At 37.4% G+C, this 20522-nt stretch overlaps 1 protein-coding gene and 1 long non-coding RNA gene across 5 annotated transcripts in view; both read left to right on the forward strand.

The window, feature by feature from the left end:
* Positions 1–20522, forward strand: part of LOC105222936 (neither inactivation nor afterpotential protein C) — a 139425-nt gene that overhangs the window by 49220 nt on the left and 69683 nt on the right. For 3 of the 4 annotated variants that reach the window (XM_049449750.1, XM_049449768.1, XM_049449759.1), the window contains exon 9: positions 1286–1436. The exons of the other annotated variant lie outside the window; for it this stretch is intronic. In XM_049449750.1, the coding sequence (XP_049305707.1) occupies positions 1286–1436 (151 nt within the window). The remainder of the gene's footprint in view (positions 1–1285; positions 1437–20522) is intronic. 4 annotated transcript variants of the gene reach the window in all.
* LOC125777061 (uncharacterized) overlaps positions 1474–20522 on the forward strand; it is a 32833-nt gene continuing 13784 nt past the window's right edge. The window contains exons 1-2 of the long non-coding RNA XR_007422080.1: positions 1474–11417; positions 11588–16157. This is a non-coding gene — a long non-coding RNA (uncharacterized LOC125777061). The remainder of the gene's footprint in view (positions 11418–11587; positions 16158–20522) is intronic.

Raw genomic sequence — 20522 nt, forward strand, 5'->3', positions numbered from 1 at the left:
GGAGCTGAAGAAGATAAAAAAATGATTTTTTGAAGTGCTTCGAAGATTGGAAAAACCGTTGGCACAAGTGTGTAATATCTCATGGGTGATTACTTTGAAGGGGACAAAATAGATATTCATGAATAAATAAATAATTTTTGAAAAAACACAAAATTCGCGATACTTTTTGAACACACCTCGTATACATAAGTGAAGGATTTTCCAATAAGGGTGATATGACTTCTTAAAAAAACACCCTAATTGTTAAGAAAATTCAATTTTTTTTAAAACAATCAATACAATTATCATCCATATGGCCTTCATGACTTCTTGTGCAGGAACGAACTCAGTGAATCCCATTTGCGAGTATTTTATTCACTAAATCAAATCAATATGTTATGAAAAGCACGTTCAATATTGACTTCTCAAGCTTGTAGGAAGTCTGGTTTATTGCTAAAGACGAATGACTTCAAATAACTTCACAAGAAGTAGTCTAATGGTGTTAACTCACAACTTCTTAGAGACCACTTATTGTCATAATTTTTTGAAATAATCGAATCTCTAAACTTTTCTTACAATAATAATAGATGAAATGAACCTCATCAGAGAAGATGATTTTCCTAGAAAAATCGTTAATATATTGGAGTGGTTCCAAGGTAAACTCAGAAAATTCACGAGGTTTCCTGTGGTCCAATGACTTCAGTTCTTGAGTGCATTCAATTTTATACGGACGCAAGCCCAAATTATTTCTCAAAATCTGGTTGTGACAGTATTAATTCTTTCACGCAGTATGCTCGATAGATCCTTTTATGCGATGTTGAGAAGGCTTTTTCTAAGTTAGTTGGTGCAGATTATGAGGTCACTGTTTTTGTGGATTGGGCAAAGCACACTTAAATTCCAATCGTCGGGCATGCCTTCGTCTGACCATATTCTACAAAGAAGTTGATGCAGTTCTTCGCTGACATATTTGAATAACAAGGCAAACAATCCGTCGGCTTTGTTGTTCTTCTTCTTAATAGTTATCGTTCACAGTGGCTGTGTAATTGCCAGTAAGTTAATTTATATTTTACCGATTGGCGGTAAATTGTATACGGTAATGGTCCGATGTTGTTCATTTCTAGACCAATCTCCTTCAACTTGTATCGTCTTCCTATTCATGTGTAGGTATATAAATCTATATCTATTTCAATTAGTTTTCGATATTGCAAACAACTGCTTGTTGAACAAAACTTTTATACTCTGTGCAACATGTTATGATCTTCAAAAAGATTTATTAATTTATGTATTATTTATTTTATCTAACTAGTGGTGACACTAACGCCGTAGTTGTGCATGATATGTTCGGATTTGAATGTTTTCATAGAAACGGTTTAGAACAGCTGATGATAAATACTTTGAATGAGCAAATGCAGTACCATTATAATCAACGAATTTTTGTAAATGAAATGCTTGAAATGGTAAGTATATATACACATTATAATTAAATAAATATCGACTAAAACTATGGTAAATCTTAAGCGAGTCGATTAGTTTACTTCGATTGAAAGCAACTGCTTATAATAAGTGTTTAAACGGGGGCAAGAAAAATACTCTTATATTTTTCAATATAATTTAATTTAATTAAAAAGATTAAATTTGACACGTCACATTTAACAATAGGTATGTAAAGGCACTCGCTGCATGCCAAGATGCGATCGAATAATTGAACCGCATCCAGATGAAAATTAGACATGTACAGGATCCCTGTCGAATTAATTTTTGAACTCTGCATACAGGATTGATCCGAGTAGGCTTAATTTCAGCGCACGGGATGGATGTCGAAACAACGAAAATTGATGTGCGAACTGTATGTGACGAATGAATTGAACCTGCTCCGGAGACCATCCTTTATGTTGATTGGGTTGATGTAGAAGTGTGGTGAGTTGTGTTGTGTGGTAATGTATGAGTATGGATGATGGTATGAGTATCGGATGTAGTATATTGTGCACAGTTGTGTTAGGATGAGCAAGTCTCTCCGTGTAGAGTGGGTGGATGCTTAACTAATTTAAACACTAAGCAATTTGTCAGTTCCCATCGTGAATTCAGTGTGTACGGTCACAAAACTTAATGAGTGCGATTACAGGTAGTGCGAGTATAGTCGAAAAGTGTATTTGCATTTTTTGTCCGTGAATTTTTAAAAACAAATTATCGTGTGTAATAAAAAGAGAAAACGAAAAAACAAAACCTCGACTTAATGGTTAGTAAGGACGTTGTAAACGTCGGTATGTGTGATAATAGCGGAGGCTGGCAAAACACGTGCCAGCCCAAAGCAACGAAACGTAAAACTATTGATTCCCCAAATGTAATGAAAAAACAACTAAAGCCGAACAATACTCCAAACACATCAAACCGGTTTGCATACCACAAGTAAACAATACTAATAAAATGATAATCAATTTCTCAACTTTAATTGGTAGAGAAAACTTTTCGTACAAGTACGGCAGAGAAGGACAAGCCAGAGTTAGGCCTGCAAACAGTGACTCTTATAGGAAACTTTTGACGTATTTAGACTCATATAATATAATTTTTCATACGTATCAGTAACAAGAGGAGAAGCCCTATAAAATTGTTATAAAAAATATTCACTATTCCACACCCATAGACGACATTGTACTTGACTTATCTCAAAAAGGTCATATTGTGAGAAACATTTAGGCTGTTCACGGTAAGGTGGTTATCGGATTATGTGATTATTAGATTAAAAATAACCTCTATGCTCCGTGAGCACCCTATGTTGTATGGTTATGTGCTTATTTTTACACAAACAGCTGTTCATTGTTTACAATTTTAGTTCAGTGAAATTCCAACTTATAAAATGCCTAAACAAAGTTTAAAAAGCAAAATAATCGAATTTAAAATAAGTTCTGCTATTCAGGAAATGGACTTTATTGAAGGTATGTGCTTATTAAATAATCCGAATTTTAAGGGTTCAAAAAATTCTTTGTATACAATTTGCAGACATCTTGCATAATTTGCTGATTGTAAACAAAAAACAGCTGTTAATAGCAGAATTTCCAATAAGAAAATCTAAATGGAAATGCCATTCGCTTAGTTTTATTTATTTTTTGTGCTGCCATTTAGTAAAATTCCAACGACTTTCTAACACTGGAAATAAGCAAACAACCACATAATCTGTAAACAAGGGCCTAGGTTGGTCAACTTTGGTTATTTTGTCATAACGCATTTTGTTGTTGTTTACTTAATCACATAACCACATAACCCGATAACCACCTTATCGTGAACAGCCTAATTGTTTTTTCCAAAATTATTTTATTTATTGAATCTGTTTTTTCTTAAAGCCTAACACTAAGTTATAAAATCTTAAATCTATTTAAAAACTAGACAGGTTCATACAAGTGGTGATACGTCGCTCTTTAATACGCAGGCATATCTCTTCTTTTCAGTTGTGTTTGATCGCAGGAATGTACCAAGGCATTGGCCAAAGGGTTTGGGTGATCTCGGAGTTGAGAAATATATTCAATTCTGCTGTCTTCTACTTCTTTCTTTACCATAGGGATACCAAGGTCTTTATGGATATTTTTGTTATGCATGTACCATGGTGAACATGTAATTGTTCTAAGCATTTTTGATTGAAACCTTTGTAATGTATCAATATTAGTTGCACAGGTCGTACCCCACAGTTGAATGCCATACATCCAAATCGGCTTTATGACCGCATTATATAAAATAACTTTGTTGTCTAGGCTAAGTTTGGAGTTTTTATTTAAAAGCCAATTTAAATTTGCAGCTCTAGTCTTCAAACATGTTATTTTACTAGAGATGTGTTTTCTCCACGTGAGTCTTCTATATAGGTGAATACCAAGATATATTACTTCGATCGCTTGGGGTACTAAAATATTGTTTATTTTTACTGCCGGCACATCTTTGGTCTTAGCGAAAATGTAATATGCATACACTTCTGTTCATTCACATTTATACGCCAGTTCGCTAGCCATTCTTCAACAGAACTTAAATGCTTCGCTAATATTCTTGATGCTAAAATGTGGCATTTGTTACGGCTCACTATAGGTGTGTCGTCCGCAAAAGTTGAAGTTAATACATTATTAGCTGTTGGAAGACCTGCTGTATATATGATGTACTCGTATAGTGTTGGGCCTGCCCTAGAGTACACCAGCCCTTATCGGTCGTTCATCAGATATGAAATCTCCCACTTTTACAATAAATCTTCTATTTTTTAAATAAGACTCCATTGTTTTATACAATTCTAAAGGTAGACTTTTTTTAATCTTATATAAAAGACCTTTCTGCCACACCTTATCGAACGCTTGAGCCACATCTAAAAATATTGCTGAATAGTACCCCCTGTGCTCAAATGCTTTCCTTGTCTCGTTAGTAATTCTATTTACTTGCTCTTTTGTGCCATGTTTCGCACGAAAACCGAATTGATGCATTGGTATTGTATTATTTTCGTGGAGGAAAGGAGAAATCTTTGATAGTAATACTTTTTCAAATACTTTTGAAAGACAGGATAGAACATTGATTGGTCTGTATGAAGACGGCTGTTTTAAGTCTTTCCCAGGTTTATGTATCAAGATTTCGACTTTTTCCATGAAATTGGATAGTCTCCGAAACTAAGAATTAGCATTTTTGAGGAAATATTATTCCCGGCGACTTTTTTTTATTAAGTTCATTGATGATACCTAGATACATATATAGCGACTCTTTAGCTGTGTTGGGTAAGATTGAGCGGAAATTTGTTCTTTGGCAAAATGGGTTGAAATACCTTTTCTTGGTGATTTGCAAAGTAATTAGCCTTTTCCTCGTCACTTCGAGCCCAATTTCCACCCAAGTCTCGTATAGGCATGTTGGAGTCTGTTGGTGGCTTCATGGACTTTTGGGCTTTCCAAAGGGAATTTTGCTTGTTTGAATTTGAACACACCTTATTTATATACATTTCGGTGTTCAATTCTTCCTCAGTTCCAAAAGATTCCAAAAATCGAATTATTCCTTTCCAAACATCATATAACACAACTTATCAACCATGTTACCGACCATTTATTCAACCACCACTACCAATACTCAGAAAACCCCATGCCTTTTCCCCAACATCCACCTTACTTACTTACAACCTAGTGCACCAATGATGCAACCACACAGACCAAACCCACCATTTAACAGGCATAGTATATTTGACCAGAATCGCTTTGGACCCTATTACGTAGATGTACCGACTTATTTCCAAACAAGGGAAAATATGACGACTAATAACACCGTTAAGAGACAGAGACCATCAGATAGCGAACAGTAAAGAATGAGTATAGAAGAACTGAGATGGAGCAAGCCAAAACATAGTAATTAAAAACAATAATAACAATCTAAGGTGTCTTATTGACACCGGTTCCGCAATAAATATGTTGACCAAAAATATATTCAAAACACCTATCCAATAAACTAAACACTTAATTCACACTAGTAATGGCTCTTTAACAATAAATGAAACTACAACCCTGCCACGGACCAAATAATTCCATATTGCCTAAGAATTTTTAATTCACCATTTCTCAGACCATTACGATATGTCGATAGGACGTAATTTGTTATCAAAAGCTAACGTCATAATAGACAATCAAAAAGGAACAGTTAACCTATTTAATAAAGAACATAAACTGATCAATACAAGTAACATCATAGAGCAAAATCATATTCAAGAATATCCCATATTTTAAGAACAATCTACACTGCAAGAAAATTTATTTCGACTAGACCATTTCAATATAGAAGAAAAATATAAACTAACTAATTTGCTAAAAAATTTCCAAAATATCTAATACCACGAAGGTAATAAACTGACTTTTACCAACCAAGAAAAACACACTATTAACACCACACATAACGCCCCCGTATATATAAAGTATAACTACCAACAGATCTTCAAAAAAAAGTAAAACAACAAATTCAAGACATGTTCGTCATCTTCTTTATTGGTGTAGACACCGCTTACGGGATTATAGCCGAGTTAACAACAGCGCGTCAGTCGTTTCTTCTTTTCGTTATGTGACGCCAATTGGATATTCCAAGCGAAGCCTGATCCTTCGCCACTTGGTTCTTCCAACGGAGTGGAGGTCTTCCTCTTCCTCTGCTTCCCCCGACGAGTACTGTGTCGACTACTTTCAGAATTGGAGTGTTTTCGTCCATTCGGACAACATGACCTAGCCCGAGTAGCCGCTGTCTTTTAATTAGCTGAACTATGTCAATGTCATAGTATATCTCGTACAGCTCATCGTTCCATCGAATGCGATATTCGCCATGGCCAACGCGCAAAAGACCATAAATCTTTCGCAGAACCTTTCTCTCGAAAACTCGCAACGTCGACTCATCAGTTGTTGTCATCGTCTAAGCCGATGGACCATATAGCAGGGCGGGAATTATGAATGACTTATAGAGTTTGGTTTTTGTTCGTCGAGAGAGGACTTTACTTCCCAATTGCCTACTCAGCTTGAAGTAGTACTTGTTGGCAAGAGTTATAATGCGTTGGATTTCCAGGCAGACATGGTGTTGATGCTGGTTTCTATATAGACGAAATTATTTACGACTTCGAAGTTATGATTGTCAACAGTAGCATGGCTGTCTAGTTGCGAGGGCTACGATTGTTTGTTCGATGACAGTAAGTATTTCGTCTTACTCTCCTTCACTGCCACACCCATTTGCCTTGTTTCCTTGTCCAGTTTGGAAAAAGCAGAACTAACAGCGCGGGTGTTGAGGCCGGTGATATCAATATCATCGGCATACGCCAGCAGCCGTACACTCTTATAAAAGATTGTACCTGCTAGATTAAGTTCTGCAGCTCGAATAATTTTCTCCATCAGCAGATTGAAGAAGTCGCACGATAGGGAGTCGCCTTGTCTGAAGCCTCGTTTGGTATCGAACGGCTTGGAGAGGTCCTTCCCGATCCTGACGGAGCGTTTGGTGTTGCTCAACGTCAGTTTACACAGCCGTATTGGTTTTGCGGGGATACCAAATTCAGACATCGTGGCATAAAGGCAGCTCCTTTTCGTGCTGTCGAAAGCAGCTTTGAAATCGACGAAGAGGTGGTGTGTGTCGATTCTCCTTTCACGAGTCTTTTCCAAGATTTGGCGCATGGTGAATATCTGGTCGGTTGTTGATTTTCCATTTCTAAAGCCACACTGATAAGGTCAATCAGTTTGCTGACGGTGGGCTTTAATCTTTCACATAATACGCTCGATAGAACCTTATATGCGATGCTGAGGAGGCTTATCCCACGGTAGTTGACGCAGATTGTGGGGTCTCCTTTTTTGTGGATTGGACAAACCACACTTAAATTCCAATCGTTGGACTTTGGCTTTCATCCGACCCTATTTTACAGAGAAGCTGAAGCATGCTCCTTATCAGTTCTTCGCCGCCGTGTTTGAATAGCTCGGCCGGCAATCCATCGGCCCTCGCCGCTTTGTTGTTCTTCAGGCGGGTAATTGCTATTCGAACTTCTTCCTGGTCGGGCAATGGAACGTCTGCTAAATCGTCATCGATTGGGGAATCGGGTTGGCCTTCTCCTGGCGTTATACGTTAACTGCCATTCAGCAGGCTGAAGAAGTGTTCCCTCCATAATTTAAGTATGCTCTGGGCATCTGTGACTAGATTACCTTTGAGGGTTCCACAAGAGTATCATACACATATAACAGATTATACACATTTCTTATAAATACATGAATAGAGAATTAGGCAAACAATATCTTCTTGACCATATTTGTTCCAAAACCAGCGCCCTTTACATAAATAGTGATGTAGATTTCGAAATGATTCAAGGTGCATATAGAGAATATATGAATCCAAAATATACTAAAATTGTCCGAAGCCTTGTTTTATTAAAAAAATATATCTATATATGGAGAATTTAAAGAATAAGTACTAATTACTCACGAAAAACTTCTACAGCCAGGGATCCAAAAAACTACAAAAGTTTTCGGCGAAACATGTTATTTTCCCAACAGCCAGCTTCTTATCCGAAATAAAATAAACGAATGCCAAATATGTATCTTAGCAAAAACAGAACATCGTAACACAAACATGCCCATGAGAATCACACCCGAACCCGAACACTGCCTCGATAAGTTCGTAATAGACATTTATTCTTCCGAAGGCAAAATACACGTATGCACCAGAGACCTGCATTGAGTATGATCGATCCGGTTTGATCAGCCACGCTCAAAACGGTCAAACTCAGCACAGCGGTTCGCTACAAAATTGTTCGATCGAGCTTCGTGCTCAAAGCGAAGGAGTTCGTCAGTTGATTTGATTGCTCTGCTTACTGATTGAAACTGTTTGGTTGGTTCCGGTATGATGATTGGAAATGATTGTACAGAAAAATACGATCAAGTCCAACGATGCACGAAAACTCAGACATCGATCAACCGTGCGTTTGAATTGATTGTGATTGAACCAATCAGATCGAGAATTGCCCTGCGAATATGTATGTATGTATGTGCATAATTTGTATGTACATATTTGTGTGTTTTAACGGAAACAAGTTGCGATGCATAAAATTAACCAAAACATTACTGCATATATTTCTTCATTTGTAACGCCTAAAACTAAAATTCAATTATTGCTTAAAATTAATAAACAAAGGTAATGCTTAAAATATTAGGGAACACAAATTTCAAATTTCTGTCACTTCTTCATTGAGATCAACAAAATCTTAAAATTAAAAGAAGGTAATAAACTTGGTTTCTTAATCGCTAAAACTTAAAAAAAATGAATTTAAAAACAATAAATTATCAACTGAACATGGTCCGAGCCTATTTCTTTTTTCAGTTATAATATTTCCAGCTAAAGAAAAAGAACGCTCAGCGACTGCGCTGCTGGCAGGAACCACCCGGTATGACCAAACGGTATGATTGTGATCGACCGGAATGCAAGCATCATTCTCGAACATTCTCTGCTGCTCACACAAGTCGTTCGATCGAGAAAAATCATTACGAAACAAGCAGCAGTGATTGAAACTGATTGTTCGCTTTGAGCACGCTCGCTTACGATCATTCATTTTTGTTGAAGCAAAGTTTTCCGTCACAAAAAATCTGAGTCAATGATCGGGTATGATTGAAAAAATTGTGATCGTTGCAGCTCTCTGGTATGCACATATTTAATCAATTAGGAAAACCCGGAATTCTAAAAGCAGATAGAGACGGCGCATTCGATAGATTAGCTCTCAAACGATGGCACGAAACCGAAGACATAGAACTACAACAAAGGCAGGCGTAGCAGACATAGAAAAACTCCATAAAACAATAAACCATAATAAATCCATATTATTAAAAATTAAGACGACAATGAAGCTAAATTAAGTAAGATGGAAATATTTACAATCACAAAACTAAACACGACGCAACCGGACAAACTCCTGCTCACATATTTCTTTACGCCAGACAACCAATCTTAGATACACAACAAAACAAATAAACTAAAATTAAAGAGATAAATAACAAGTAAGGAAGGGCTAAGTTCGGGTGTAACCGAACATTTTATACTCTCGCATGATAAAGTGATAATCGAGAGTTCATTATCCGTCATTTACCTATCATCATTGGTTCCTAATGTATATATTATACAGAGAAGGCATCAGATGGAATCCAAAATAGCGTTATATTGGAAAAAGGCGTGGTTGCGAACCGATTTCACTCATATTTCGTACATGTTATCAGGGTGTTAAGAAAATATTATATACCGAATTTTATTGAAATCGGTCGAGTAGTTCCTGAGATATGGTTTTTGGTCCATAAGTGGGCGACGCCACGCCCATTTTCAATTTTTAAGAAAAATCTGGGTGCAACTTCCTTCTGCCATTTCTTCCGTAAAATTTAGTGTTTCTAGCGTTTTTTGTTAGTCGGTTAACGCACTTTTAGTGATTTTCAACATAACCTTTATATGGGAGGTGGGCGTGGTTATTATCCAATTTCTTCCATTTTTGAACTGTATATGGAAATACCTGAAGGAAATGACTCTGTAGAGTTTGGTTGACATAGCTATAGTAGTTTCCGAGATATATACAAAAAACTTAGTAGGGGGCGGGGCCACGCCCACTTTTCCAAAAAAATTACGTCCAAATATGCCCCTCCCTAATGTGATCCTTTGTGCTAAATTTCACTTTAATATCTTTATTTATGGCTTAGTTATGACACTTTATAGGTTTTCGGTTTCCGCCATTTTGTGGGCGTGGCAGTGGGCCGATTTTGCCCATCTTCGAACTTAACCTTCCTATGGAGCCAAGAAATACGTGTACTAAGTTTCATCATGATATCTCAATTTTTACTCAAGTTACAGCTTGCACGGACGGACGGACGGACGGACGGACAGACAGACATCCGGATTTCAATTCTACTCGTCACCCTGATCACTTTGGTATATATAACCCTATATCTGACTCTTTTAGTTTTAGGACTTACAAACAACCGTTATGTGAACAAAACTATAATACTCTCTTTAACAACTTTGTTGCGAGAGTATAAAAACAGACGGGAATACGAAGTCGACACCAGATATCGAAAAGGACCATTACAAAAAGGTAAATTAGAAAACCCATTTAAATTAACACGAAATGTCGAACAAACTGACGAAGATCATTACAAAATTACTAACATAAATAGAGAAACACATTATTACAAGACATAAAATCATGACAAACCCAACAGATCCGAATCAACAACATCGGTACTGATCATGGATACCTCTTTTTCACTGATAAACCAATACAAAGTACATCAGAATATTGACATCATTGCATCCGCACAGGGGCGGATTTACCGAACAGGCAACATAGGCAGCTGCCTAGGGCGGCAAATTTTTAGGGGCGGCAAATTCTGACCGTTTACACTAGATAAAATGCTACTTTCAAATGAAAACCATAAGATTTTTCACCCAAAAGTGTACAAGTCTACCATATTGTTGAATTTACTTTTCTAACAATCTTGTCAAATGAAATTTAGCCTCTTTATTGTATTCTCACAAATGCGCAGTTCAAGTTCGAATACATGCAGGGCTACCACAATCGGGCAACCGCAGTTACTATAAAATCGATAACTCTCGAAACGTTGATTCGATACATGGCTGCCACCGCGATTGGAGTTGATGAATTGTTGACAATGTACTGAAAATTTATTTTGAGTATTAAGGTATTCTAACTGGAAGATTTATCTACATTAACTGGAGCGTCATTTTTTTGAATAAAATGAGTGACGGGCGGAATCGATTGAGCGGTTCTGAATATCGCAAGCAAGCTGCGAAGAGAAAAATCAAAGATGACGAGGTTATGGCAAAAACAAAAAAACTTTCTTCTTATTTTGTGCTTCAAGGAAATCAAAGTGACACGGGTAATCCATCAGTTACCGAAAAAAGCGAAATTTCTGGAGAAACAATAGACTTCGCAGGTAAAGACTGAATTTCATGTATTTTCGTTTTTTTCTAACCTTCTATTTTTTTATCTTTTGCTCATGATAATCAAATTAAGATGATTCTCAAATTTTCTATATTTTTTGTTTCGAAAATTTGTACACATATTTACAAGAATATGAAATTCAGGTATAAAATTTTTTTACAGAATCTACGAAACAAATAGAGTCAAACATATCCGACAACTTCAATTTCACATTCAGTGACGACCCTGCGGAATGGCTCATAAATGACGCATTACGTGATTATATCGCTAAACATAATTATAAAAGAAATGACCATCTTGATTTTTCGCAGTCAAAAAGAGTGCATAATAATTCAAGCCGGTATTTGAATTCATCTACGTTCGAAAGAAAACTTTTAAATGGTGAAAAAACTCCCCGTGTTTGGTTAGTATATTCTCTGAGCAAAGGATCGGTATATTGTGCTCCATGCCTTCTTTTTGGCGGCGATTCTGCTTTTTCTGGAAAAGATGGCTATAGTGATTGGAAAAATGCGGCAATAAGAATGAATCAGCATGAAAATTCTGAAAAGCATTAAAGTTGCTTGAAACTTCTAAAAGATAGAGCCAGTGCTTTTGGTCGAACCGAAAAAACTTTGCTCGCTGAATATGACAAAGAAGTAGTTTACTGGAAAAATGTTTTAAAACGAGTCGTTGCTGTCATTAAGAGTTTAGCTTCACGTGGACTGCCTTTTAGAGGGCATGATGAAAAGCTAGGTTCTCTTCACAACGGAAACTATTTGATGCTTTTTGAATTGATATCTGAATTTGATCCATTTTTAGCTGAGCATATTTCGAAATTCGGAAATAAAGGTATCGGTAGTACCAGTTATCTGTCAAAAACGATTTGCGAAGAGTTTATTCAAATACTAGCTGATAAAGTATTACAGGTTATTATTCAAGAAGTCAAAAGTACAAAATATTATTCTATCATTGTTGATTCCACACCTGACATTTCACATGTAGATCAGCTGTGTTTTTTACTGCGAACATGAAGAAAGACGGTATGCCGGTAGAGCGTTTTGTGAAATTTCTACCAAATGCAGGCCACAAGGCTGTAGAAATGGATAACGTTGTAGTTTCTACCTTAGGTGATTTACAAGTTGACATTAAAAATTGTCGAGGTCAGTCGTACGACACAGCACGAAATATGTCAGGGATTTATGCAGGACTGCAACAGTTGATTAAAAACCGTAATGAATACGCTGAATACGTGCCTTGTGCAGCTCATTCTCTCAATTTAGTAGGAAATCACGCAGTTGAAAGCAGTTCGACAGCTGCTGCTTTTTTTTAATGATCTTCAAAGTTTGTATAACTTTTTCTCAGCATCTACGAGTCGTTGGGATATTCTACAATCTTACTGCAAGAAATCTGAGAAAATTACTGTAAAATCCCTTTCACTAACACGCTGGTCAGCTCGCAACGATGCCGTTTGCACTCTTGATCAGTATTACACTGACATACTACAAGCTTTGTATTGCATAGAACATGATCTTTCACAAAAAGCTGTCTCACAAAGTGAAGCCAAAGGTATTCGAAAACGTTTTGAATAACTAGAAACAGCTTTTATGCAATCTTTGTGGAGTTTTTTACTTTTGAAATTCAATGCTGTAAGTAAAAAATTACAATCAACTCAGACTAACCTGAATGAAGTAGTTCAATTGTATCAAAGTCTTATAAAAGTTGTGGGTGATGCACGTGAAGATTTTGACTTTTTTGAAGGTAGAGCATTCGATTTGTCAGTCAACCAAGAATACAAAACAATTCAGGTAAGGTAAATTTATCACGATGAAACGAAAACAGAGAAGGTAACATTGCTTGGGAAAGATGACTTCAGAGTCAACACATACAATGTTATCTTTGATAATCTATTACTTGAATTACGGGAAAGGTGCCGAAAATATGAAGGAATTAACGAAAAATTCTCTGTTTTGATTGATTTGGGGAACTTGAATAATGCTGACATCCGGGAAAAAGCAAAAATTTTGCAAAAAGCATTTAATGAATATTTGGAGAGTTCATTAGATGATGAATTGATTCATTTCAAAGCATATCTTGAATGTGATCAGAATTTGAAAACAATCAAGCCTATTGAAACTTTCAAGTTTTTCAGAAGTGAAGATCTTAACGCAGTTTTTCCAAATGTTGACATTGCTTACAGAATTTTCCTTTCCTTAGCTGTCACAAACTGCAGCGGTGAGAGATCGTTTTCTTGTTTGAAACGAGTTAAAAATTATTTTAGATCAACTATCGGACAAAATCGCTTGAATTTTTGGCTTTGTTGACTATAGAAGCGGAAATTTTACGTGACATAGAGTGCGATGAAATCATTCGTGATTTTGCGATTCGTAAAGCACGACGTAAGAATATGTGAACATGAACCGACTACCATATAGGCAACAGACAAACGCACTGAGCTATAAAAGCATTATGTACAACTGTCAATAAATATTATGAAAAATGATAGAATTGACATATCCTAATTTATCACTCCCAACTTTTTTAATTGTACATATTTTTCTAATGTACAAATTCATGAACGCATTCAAAAAACTCGAGGTCAGTGCATCAATAACTGAAATGGCAAAAATTAGGCTGCTGTCTGGGGCGGCAAAATTGTAACTGCCTAGGGCGGCAAATTGCCTTAATCCGCCCCTGCATCCGCATCAACTTTACTGATATAGAAAACTTAACCCACTGTTTCAATACTAAAGCAGATAATTTTACTAATGTCCCACAAATTAAGCTTTTACACAATAAAATGTCAAGGAAACTTAACGGAATAAACACATACCATGCAAATAGACAGAAACGAAGATTGATTAACATAGTAGGATCCGCATTTAAATACTTATTTGGAACACTAGATAATAACAACCGAATGAAAATTCAAAATCAATTATAATCAGTAGCAACAAACTCAATCACTTTACATGAAATAGATTGAAATTATTGGTTAATTAACAACAATATTCAAAATATTAAAGAATTTGAAGATTAACATTTTATTAACAGAGAGCTGTTTATATACGAACTAATTCAATTTACCGAATACATAGAATATATATTATAATGGGAATGCAACTTTCTCGACTAAGACTCTTCAACCCAAAATTACATAATTATGACAAATTAGAAAACGTAGATAGTAGTAATATTTTGCTAACTAAAACAGCTACTTGGATTAATACTAATCAAATACTTATCATATGGCATATCCCTATTAAACAAAAAACTGTTAATGCTATTTACATAATACCCTAACCGGGATAGTAATGGTTATCAACTTGATCATTTAGAAAATGATAGTTATTTCGAAGAACAACCAAGATTACAAAGAAATTAACGATGAATGTATTATAGGAAGAACTAACACGATATGTAATTTCGTCCCTATAACGGTCAAACAGGTAATTAAATATGTAGAACCAAACAATATTCTAACTTAGAATGCAAATGGTACCATTATAAGACAAGATTGCCAAGAATTAAATAAAAACTTAACGATTAAAGGTAATAAAATAATAACATAAAACATTGTTAAATTAAAATAGGAAAAAGAGTATTGATCCATTGTGCGCACCCTTAAAATTAATAAAAATAAAACCAATATAACATAAAGACATTGTAAAGTTGATATCAAATAATAATATCACAGTAGGTATAATCGTACTAATCATAAGTCTTGTAACCTGTATTGTTCACATACATACATATATGAAATATGAAAGTTAAATATAAAACAACTATAGAAATGCAAGATACGAACCCAGTTGCATTACCCAGATTATACCTAGTAACCTCAGAAGAAGCCTAAGCTTCATTTTTAAGGGGAGGGAAGTAGCATAATAAGTATATCATGCCACTGTAGCATAATAAGCATACCACTGTAAACTGCAAAACCCGCCGACTAAACAATATTTGCTAGTAAATAAATTCCTTTATAAGTGCACGCTGAAATATGAAACGCGCGCATGATCGCTGTCAAATCAAAGCTTTCCATTCTCACTCTTAAACTTTTCTGTACTATTTAGTCTTAAGCTAATGAATGCGGGACGGGGATTCAGTAAATTCTCGCGTTAAAAGACATTTACAGCGTTGACTTTAGGCTACCTAGCCCGGTCATGTATTGGACTCAAGTGTTGACAATACTTAAGTACATATGAACAAAACTATAATACTCTGTAGCAACTGGTTGCAAGGGTATACTCGTACAAATGCTGTCTGAAACCTTGTCGATTGACTGTATAACGAATAACCCCAATTAGCCAATCTTCAGATTAATCTTGTGTATAATGGCAACAGATTGTGATGGAAAAGTTTGGAAAAAAGAGAAAGAAGAGAAGAAAAATCGCGCAGTCAAATAAAAGAACGCTTAGGCTGCATTCGGTGAGCCTCGAAATTTGGTTTAAAGAGTTTCATCGTGGTCGCGTTTTCTGCGACGGCACAGAAAATGTTTTATTTCGAATAAAAGACATTTCACCGTACTGTGCGGTTTACCGTCCGGTTTTTTATTAAATTATTATTTCATTCTTAAACTATGCTTTTAATCAATTTAATATTTAGGTAATACGATACCAAGAACGTTTATTCGTTTATATGTATATATAAATGTGTGTTTGTATATACACGATCATGGTACCGTATTTGGTTATGCTATTTTGCAACTTTTGTATATATTGTTACGAATTTACTGCTTGCTAGTTTACTTTGTTAGGTTCGTATCTCTGGATTGACAAATAAAACCAACACTGTTTAATTTAATTCAACAACTCTTTATTTCACAACTCGTCTACACTATAGCAGTTTACTCTTAGCACTGATTGATTACGTTGGCGCTGCCGCGGCTTATATAGCCACGCACTTCTCGCTGATGCCGACGTGTCCTTCTAGAATATTGCGTCTGGAAATTACCAGAACATAATGCTATACGGCGCCAAATGCAGACAAGCAGACAGCCGCGGCGCCAGACTCAGCAATTGTTCAAGCAGTCGGCTGCGGCGCCAGATGTCTATTGCTTCGACAAGCAGACAGTGCGGCGCCAGATGTCTATTGTTTCGACAAGCAGACAGCCGCGGCGCCAGATGTCTACGACAAGACAAATGCTATTCCATATACCTACAACTATTGTTCATAATAAGGGATGCATATAGCAATACAAATACAACTTAATACTACTTTTGTAACACTGCCCTCCACTAAAGCCTAATCGTCCCGATTAGGCACAAATCCTCTTGAACCAAATGGGGCGAGCCTCTCCAAATGTACTACTTTCATTTTACATCGTGCTTTTCCATTTCTTTGTATGCGGTATACCACGTCATTAAGCCGTTTCATCACCATATAGGGTCCTTCCCAGGCTGTCTGCAATTTCGGGGACAAACCTTTCTTTCGAAGTGGATTGTACAACAGGACCAGATCACCTTCTTCAAAACCTTTTGAATTTGCCGCTTGATCGAACCGGTCCTTCATCTTATTGCTCATCAGATGCGTATGCTGTCTTACCATTAGATGCAATTCATTCATTTCTTCCTTTAAGGCAGAACAATAATCTCCATCATTTCTTACAGCTGTAGGATTCATTCCAAACTTAAGATCAGCAGGGAGTCGCAGATCAGATCCGAAAATAATCTTTGCTGGCGTGTAACCAGTTGTCTCGTGCTTCGCTGAACGATACGCCAGCAGGAACATCTGGATGCACTTGTCCCAATTCCCATCTGATTGTGGGTGTAACGCTGTTGTCCGTGTCTTGTGGATACCCAATAATGTACAGACTTCTTGGAAAATGGAAGATTCGAAATTCCTGCCTTGATCTGAGTGTAATTCGACGGGCACTCCGAGCCTTGTTATCCAATTTTCTACAAACGCTTCGGCTACTGTCTTCGCTTCTTGGTTTGGTAAGGCATACATATACTTCTGGCCATTTACTGAAATAGTCCATGACAACCAGTAGATATTTGTTTCCGGCCGTACTGGTTGGGAACGGACCTGCAACATCCATTGCGACTCGTTCAAATGGTGATCCCACGTTGTACTGTTGTAGCCTACCGCGACTTTTGGCTTTAGGACCTTTAGCTGCCATGCACTCTACGCAATTACTTATCCATTCTGCTATGGAATCTCGACAACCGATCCAGTAGAACCGTTGTTTAATCTTCCCTATAGTTTTTGTAATCCCAAGGTGCCCTCCACTAGGTCCATTGTGATATTCTTTCAATACTTTCGGGATCATGGACTTCGGTACTATGATCAGCAGACGAGACTGTTTGCCATCTTCGCTTTCCCAGGTACGATGAAGGTATCCATTAACGAGGTTTATGCTGTTCCATTGGGCCCAATACGCTTTTGCAGTTGGACTCTCGCTACTTATTTGTTCCTTTGGTGGTCGTACCCCATTCCCCATTTTCTTTGGCTATTATCAGCTTTGCAAGATCAGGGTCCTCCAGCTGATTGATTCTGATGCGGTGAGGAGTCCAATCATCCTCAGGTTCTATATTCAGTAATCGCACGTCGATTATACCTTCTTTTCCCTCTGATTTGGAGCAATGTTTACATTCCAGTGGACAAGGGCGACGTGATAATGCATCCGCATTTTTGTGGTGAATCGCCTTTCGATGTTCCGTTTCGAAGTCGTAATTCTGTAATCTTTCGATTCATCGTGCAATTTGCCTTCCGGATTCTTAAACTGTAATAACCATTTTAATGCTGCATGATCAGTCCTCAGCAAGAATCGTTGTCCATACAAATACTTGTGGAAATGTTTTACACATTCCACCACAGCTAGTAGTTCTTTTCGCGTCACACAGTAGTTTTTCTCTGGTTTCCCGAGCACTCTGCTGTAATACCCAATTACTCTTTCTTACCCGTCGATGAGCTGAGACAGGACACCTCCAATTCCATAAGCGCTCGCATCTGTATCCAGGATGAATTTCTGTCCAGGTATTGGATAAGCCAACATCGGCGCCGTACAAAGTAGTTCTTTAAGCTGCTCAAACGCTTTTTCTTGTTCCAACTGCCATACAAACGGGCGATTCTTCTTTGTTAAATCATGTAAACTTCTAGCCACGTTCGCAAATCCAGGTACAAAACGGCGGTAATACGTGCATAAGCCGAGGAAGCTGCGGAGTTCATGTATGTTGGTGGGTCGAGGCCAATCTTTAACTGCTTTTATTTTTCCTTCCTCGGTGTGAATCCCCTCAGTTGACACTTTATGTCCGAGATATGTGACCTGCTTCTTCCATAATGAACACTTTTTGGGATTCAAGCGTAATCCGGCTGATGCTATTCGCTGAAAGACTTCCTCTAGATTTTTCAGATGATCACCAAAACTTTTACCCATGATGATAATGTCATCAAGATACACCAAACATGTCTTGCGGTCTTTTCACGGTCACATTCATCAATCTCGACTTGCCAATATCCACTTTGTAGATCTAATGTAGAAAACCATTTCGCTCCAGACAAGGTGTCTAATGTATCGTCGATTCTTGGTAGAGGATAACTGTCTTTCTTTGTGACATCATTCAACTTCCTATAATCTACGCAGAAACGGGTGCTACCATCTTTCTTTTTAACTAAGACGATAGGTGAGCTCCATGGACTTATTGAAGGTTCGATTACACCGTTTTTGTGCATGTCTTCAATAATTTTGTTAGCATCCTCACGTTTTGCTAGTGGAACCCTACGCGGAGCTTGTCGGATTGGTTTAGCGTCTCCAGTATTTATGCGATGTTTGACAATGCCGGTTCTTCCTGTGTTTCCTTCGTTTGCAAATATGGATGCGTATTTTTCTAATAGTTTTTCTGCTTTTAATTTTTCATTTCCATGCAGTTCGTTCAGCAAATTATTTAGGAGTGTAGGACTTATCTGCTGTGGCTCAATAGTAGGCTTCTGTTCTGACCGCTCGCATCGTGCTATTGCACTTATATTCTGGCACTGTCCAATTACTGCTCCTTTCTTCAGCCTTATAGGCGTGTTGAATTCATTCACTACTCTGACCGGAATGGTGGCGTCTTCTCTAATTTTCACAAGCGTTCTTCCTACCAATATGCGTGTATCTATTTTTGTTGGTTCCACAATCCACAATTTTTCAGTCCCACCTCCTCCATTCACTTTAGCCCATACAATCGCCTCAGATTTTGGTGGAATACTCTGATTATCATCAACAATCACCCTCTTACTTTCAACGTTGGTCACATATCCGGTGTTTATAGGCATCTCCATGTTCTGGCAAAACAGCATTTGCTTGTTTAAATCCAAAGTAACTCCGTGATCAATCATGAAATCTACTCCCATTATAATTTCATCCGTGATTTCTGCTACGATGAAGGTGTGATTAACTTCCAGGGTACCAATCACCACTTCGCAAAACACTTTTCCCGCGACAGCTGCTTCCTCTCCGGTGGCCGTTCGAAGCTTGCAACCGACTAATGGTTCAACCGTTCCTCTTACCACATCCGGTCGGATAATTGAATGTGTGGCACCAGTATCCAAAGTAAGCGTTGACAGTCGTCCATTTACGATACCGTTGATAGTAAGATTGTTGTCATGGCGACCTATTTGTGATATCGAGATGGCGGGGCAAATAGTTGTGGGAACCAGCTCACGCCCCTTTAAACTGTTCCGTTTTAGTTTAACGACTTGTGAGATGTGGATACTCCGTCCTCGTTATCTGTTGGTTGTTTCCGTTTTGATGGGTTTACTTTTATATTGCAATTTCGGGCAAAGTGACCCGCTTTTCCACAGTTGAAACATCTGCCTGTTGTATTTACTCGCGGTGCAGCAATTGTCTTCAGAGTCTTCAATATTTCTTCCATCAGCGCCGGTTGTTCCATTTCAACTCTTTGTACTTTGTGTGCTGGTTTACTTAGAAGCGAAGCTGTTTCCTGTGTGAGGGCGTGCGAAACTGTTTCAGCAAACGTTCTTTTTGGCAATGCATATGTGGCGCGTTTGGTGTCCACATCACGAATTCCATTTATGAAACTTTGAATTTTCACCCTCTCAATGTAATCCACAGGTGCATCTGTATTTGCCAAATGAGCCAGTCGTTCTATTTCAGTTGCGAACTCTTGCAATGACTCGT

Source organism: Bactrocera dorsalis, chromosome 1 (genome assembly GCF_023373825.1).
Source record: "Bactrocera dorsalis isolate Fly_Bdor chromosome 1, ASM2337382v1, whole genome shotgun sequence".
Classification (NCBI taxonomy): Eukaryota; Metazoa; Arthropoda; class Insecta; order Diptera; family Tephritidae; genus Bactrocera; species Bactrocera dorsalis.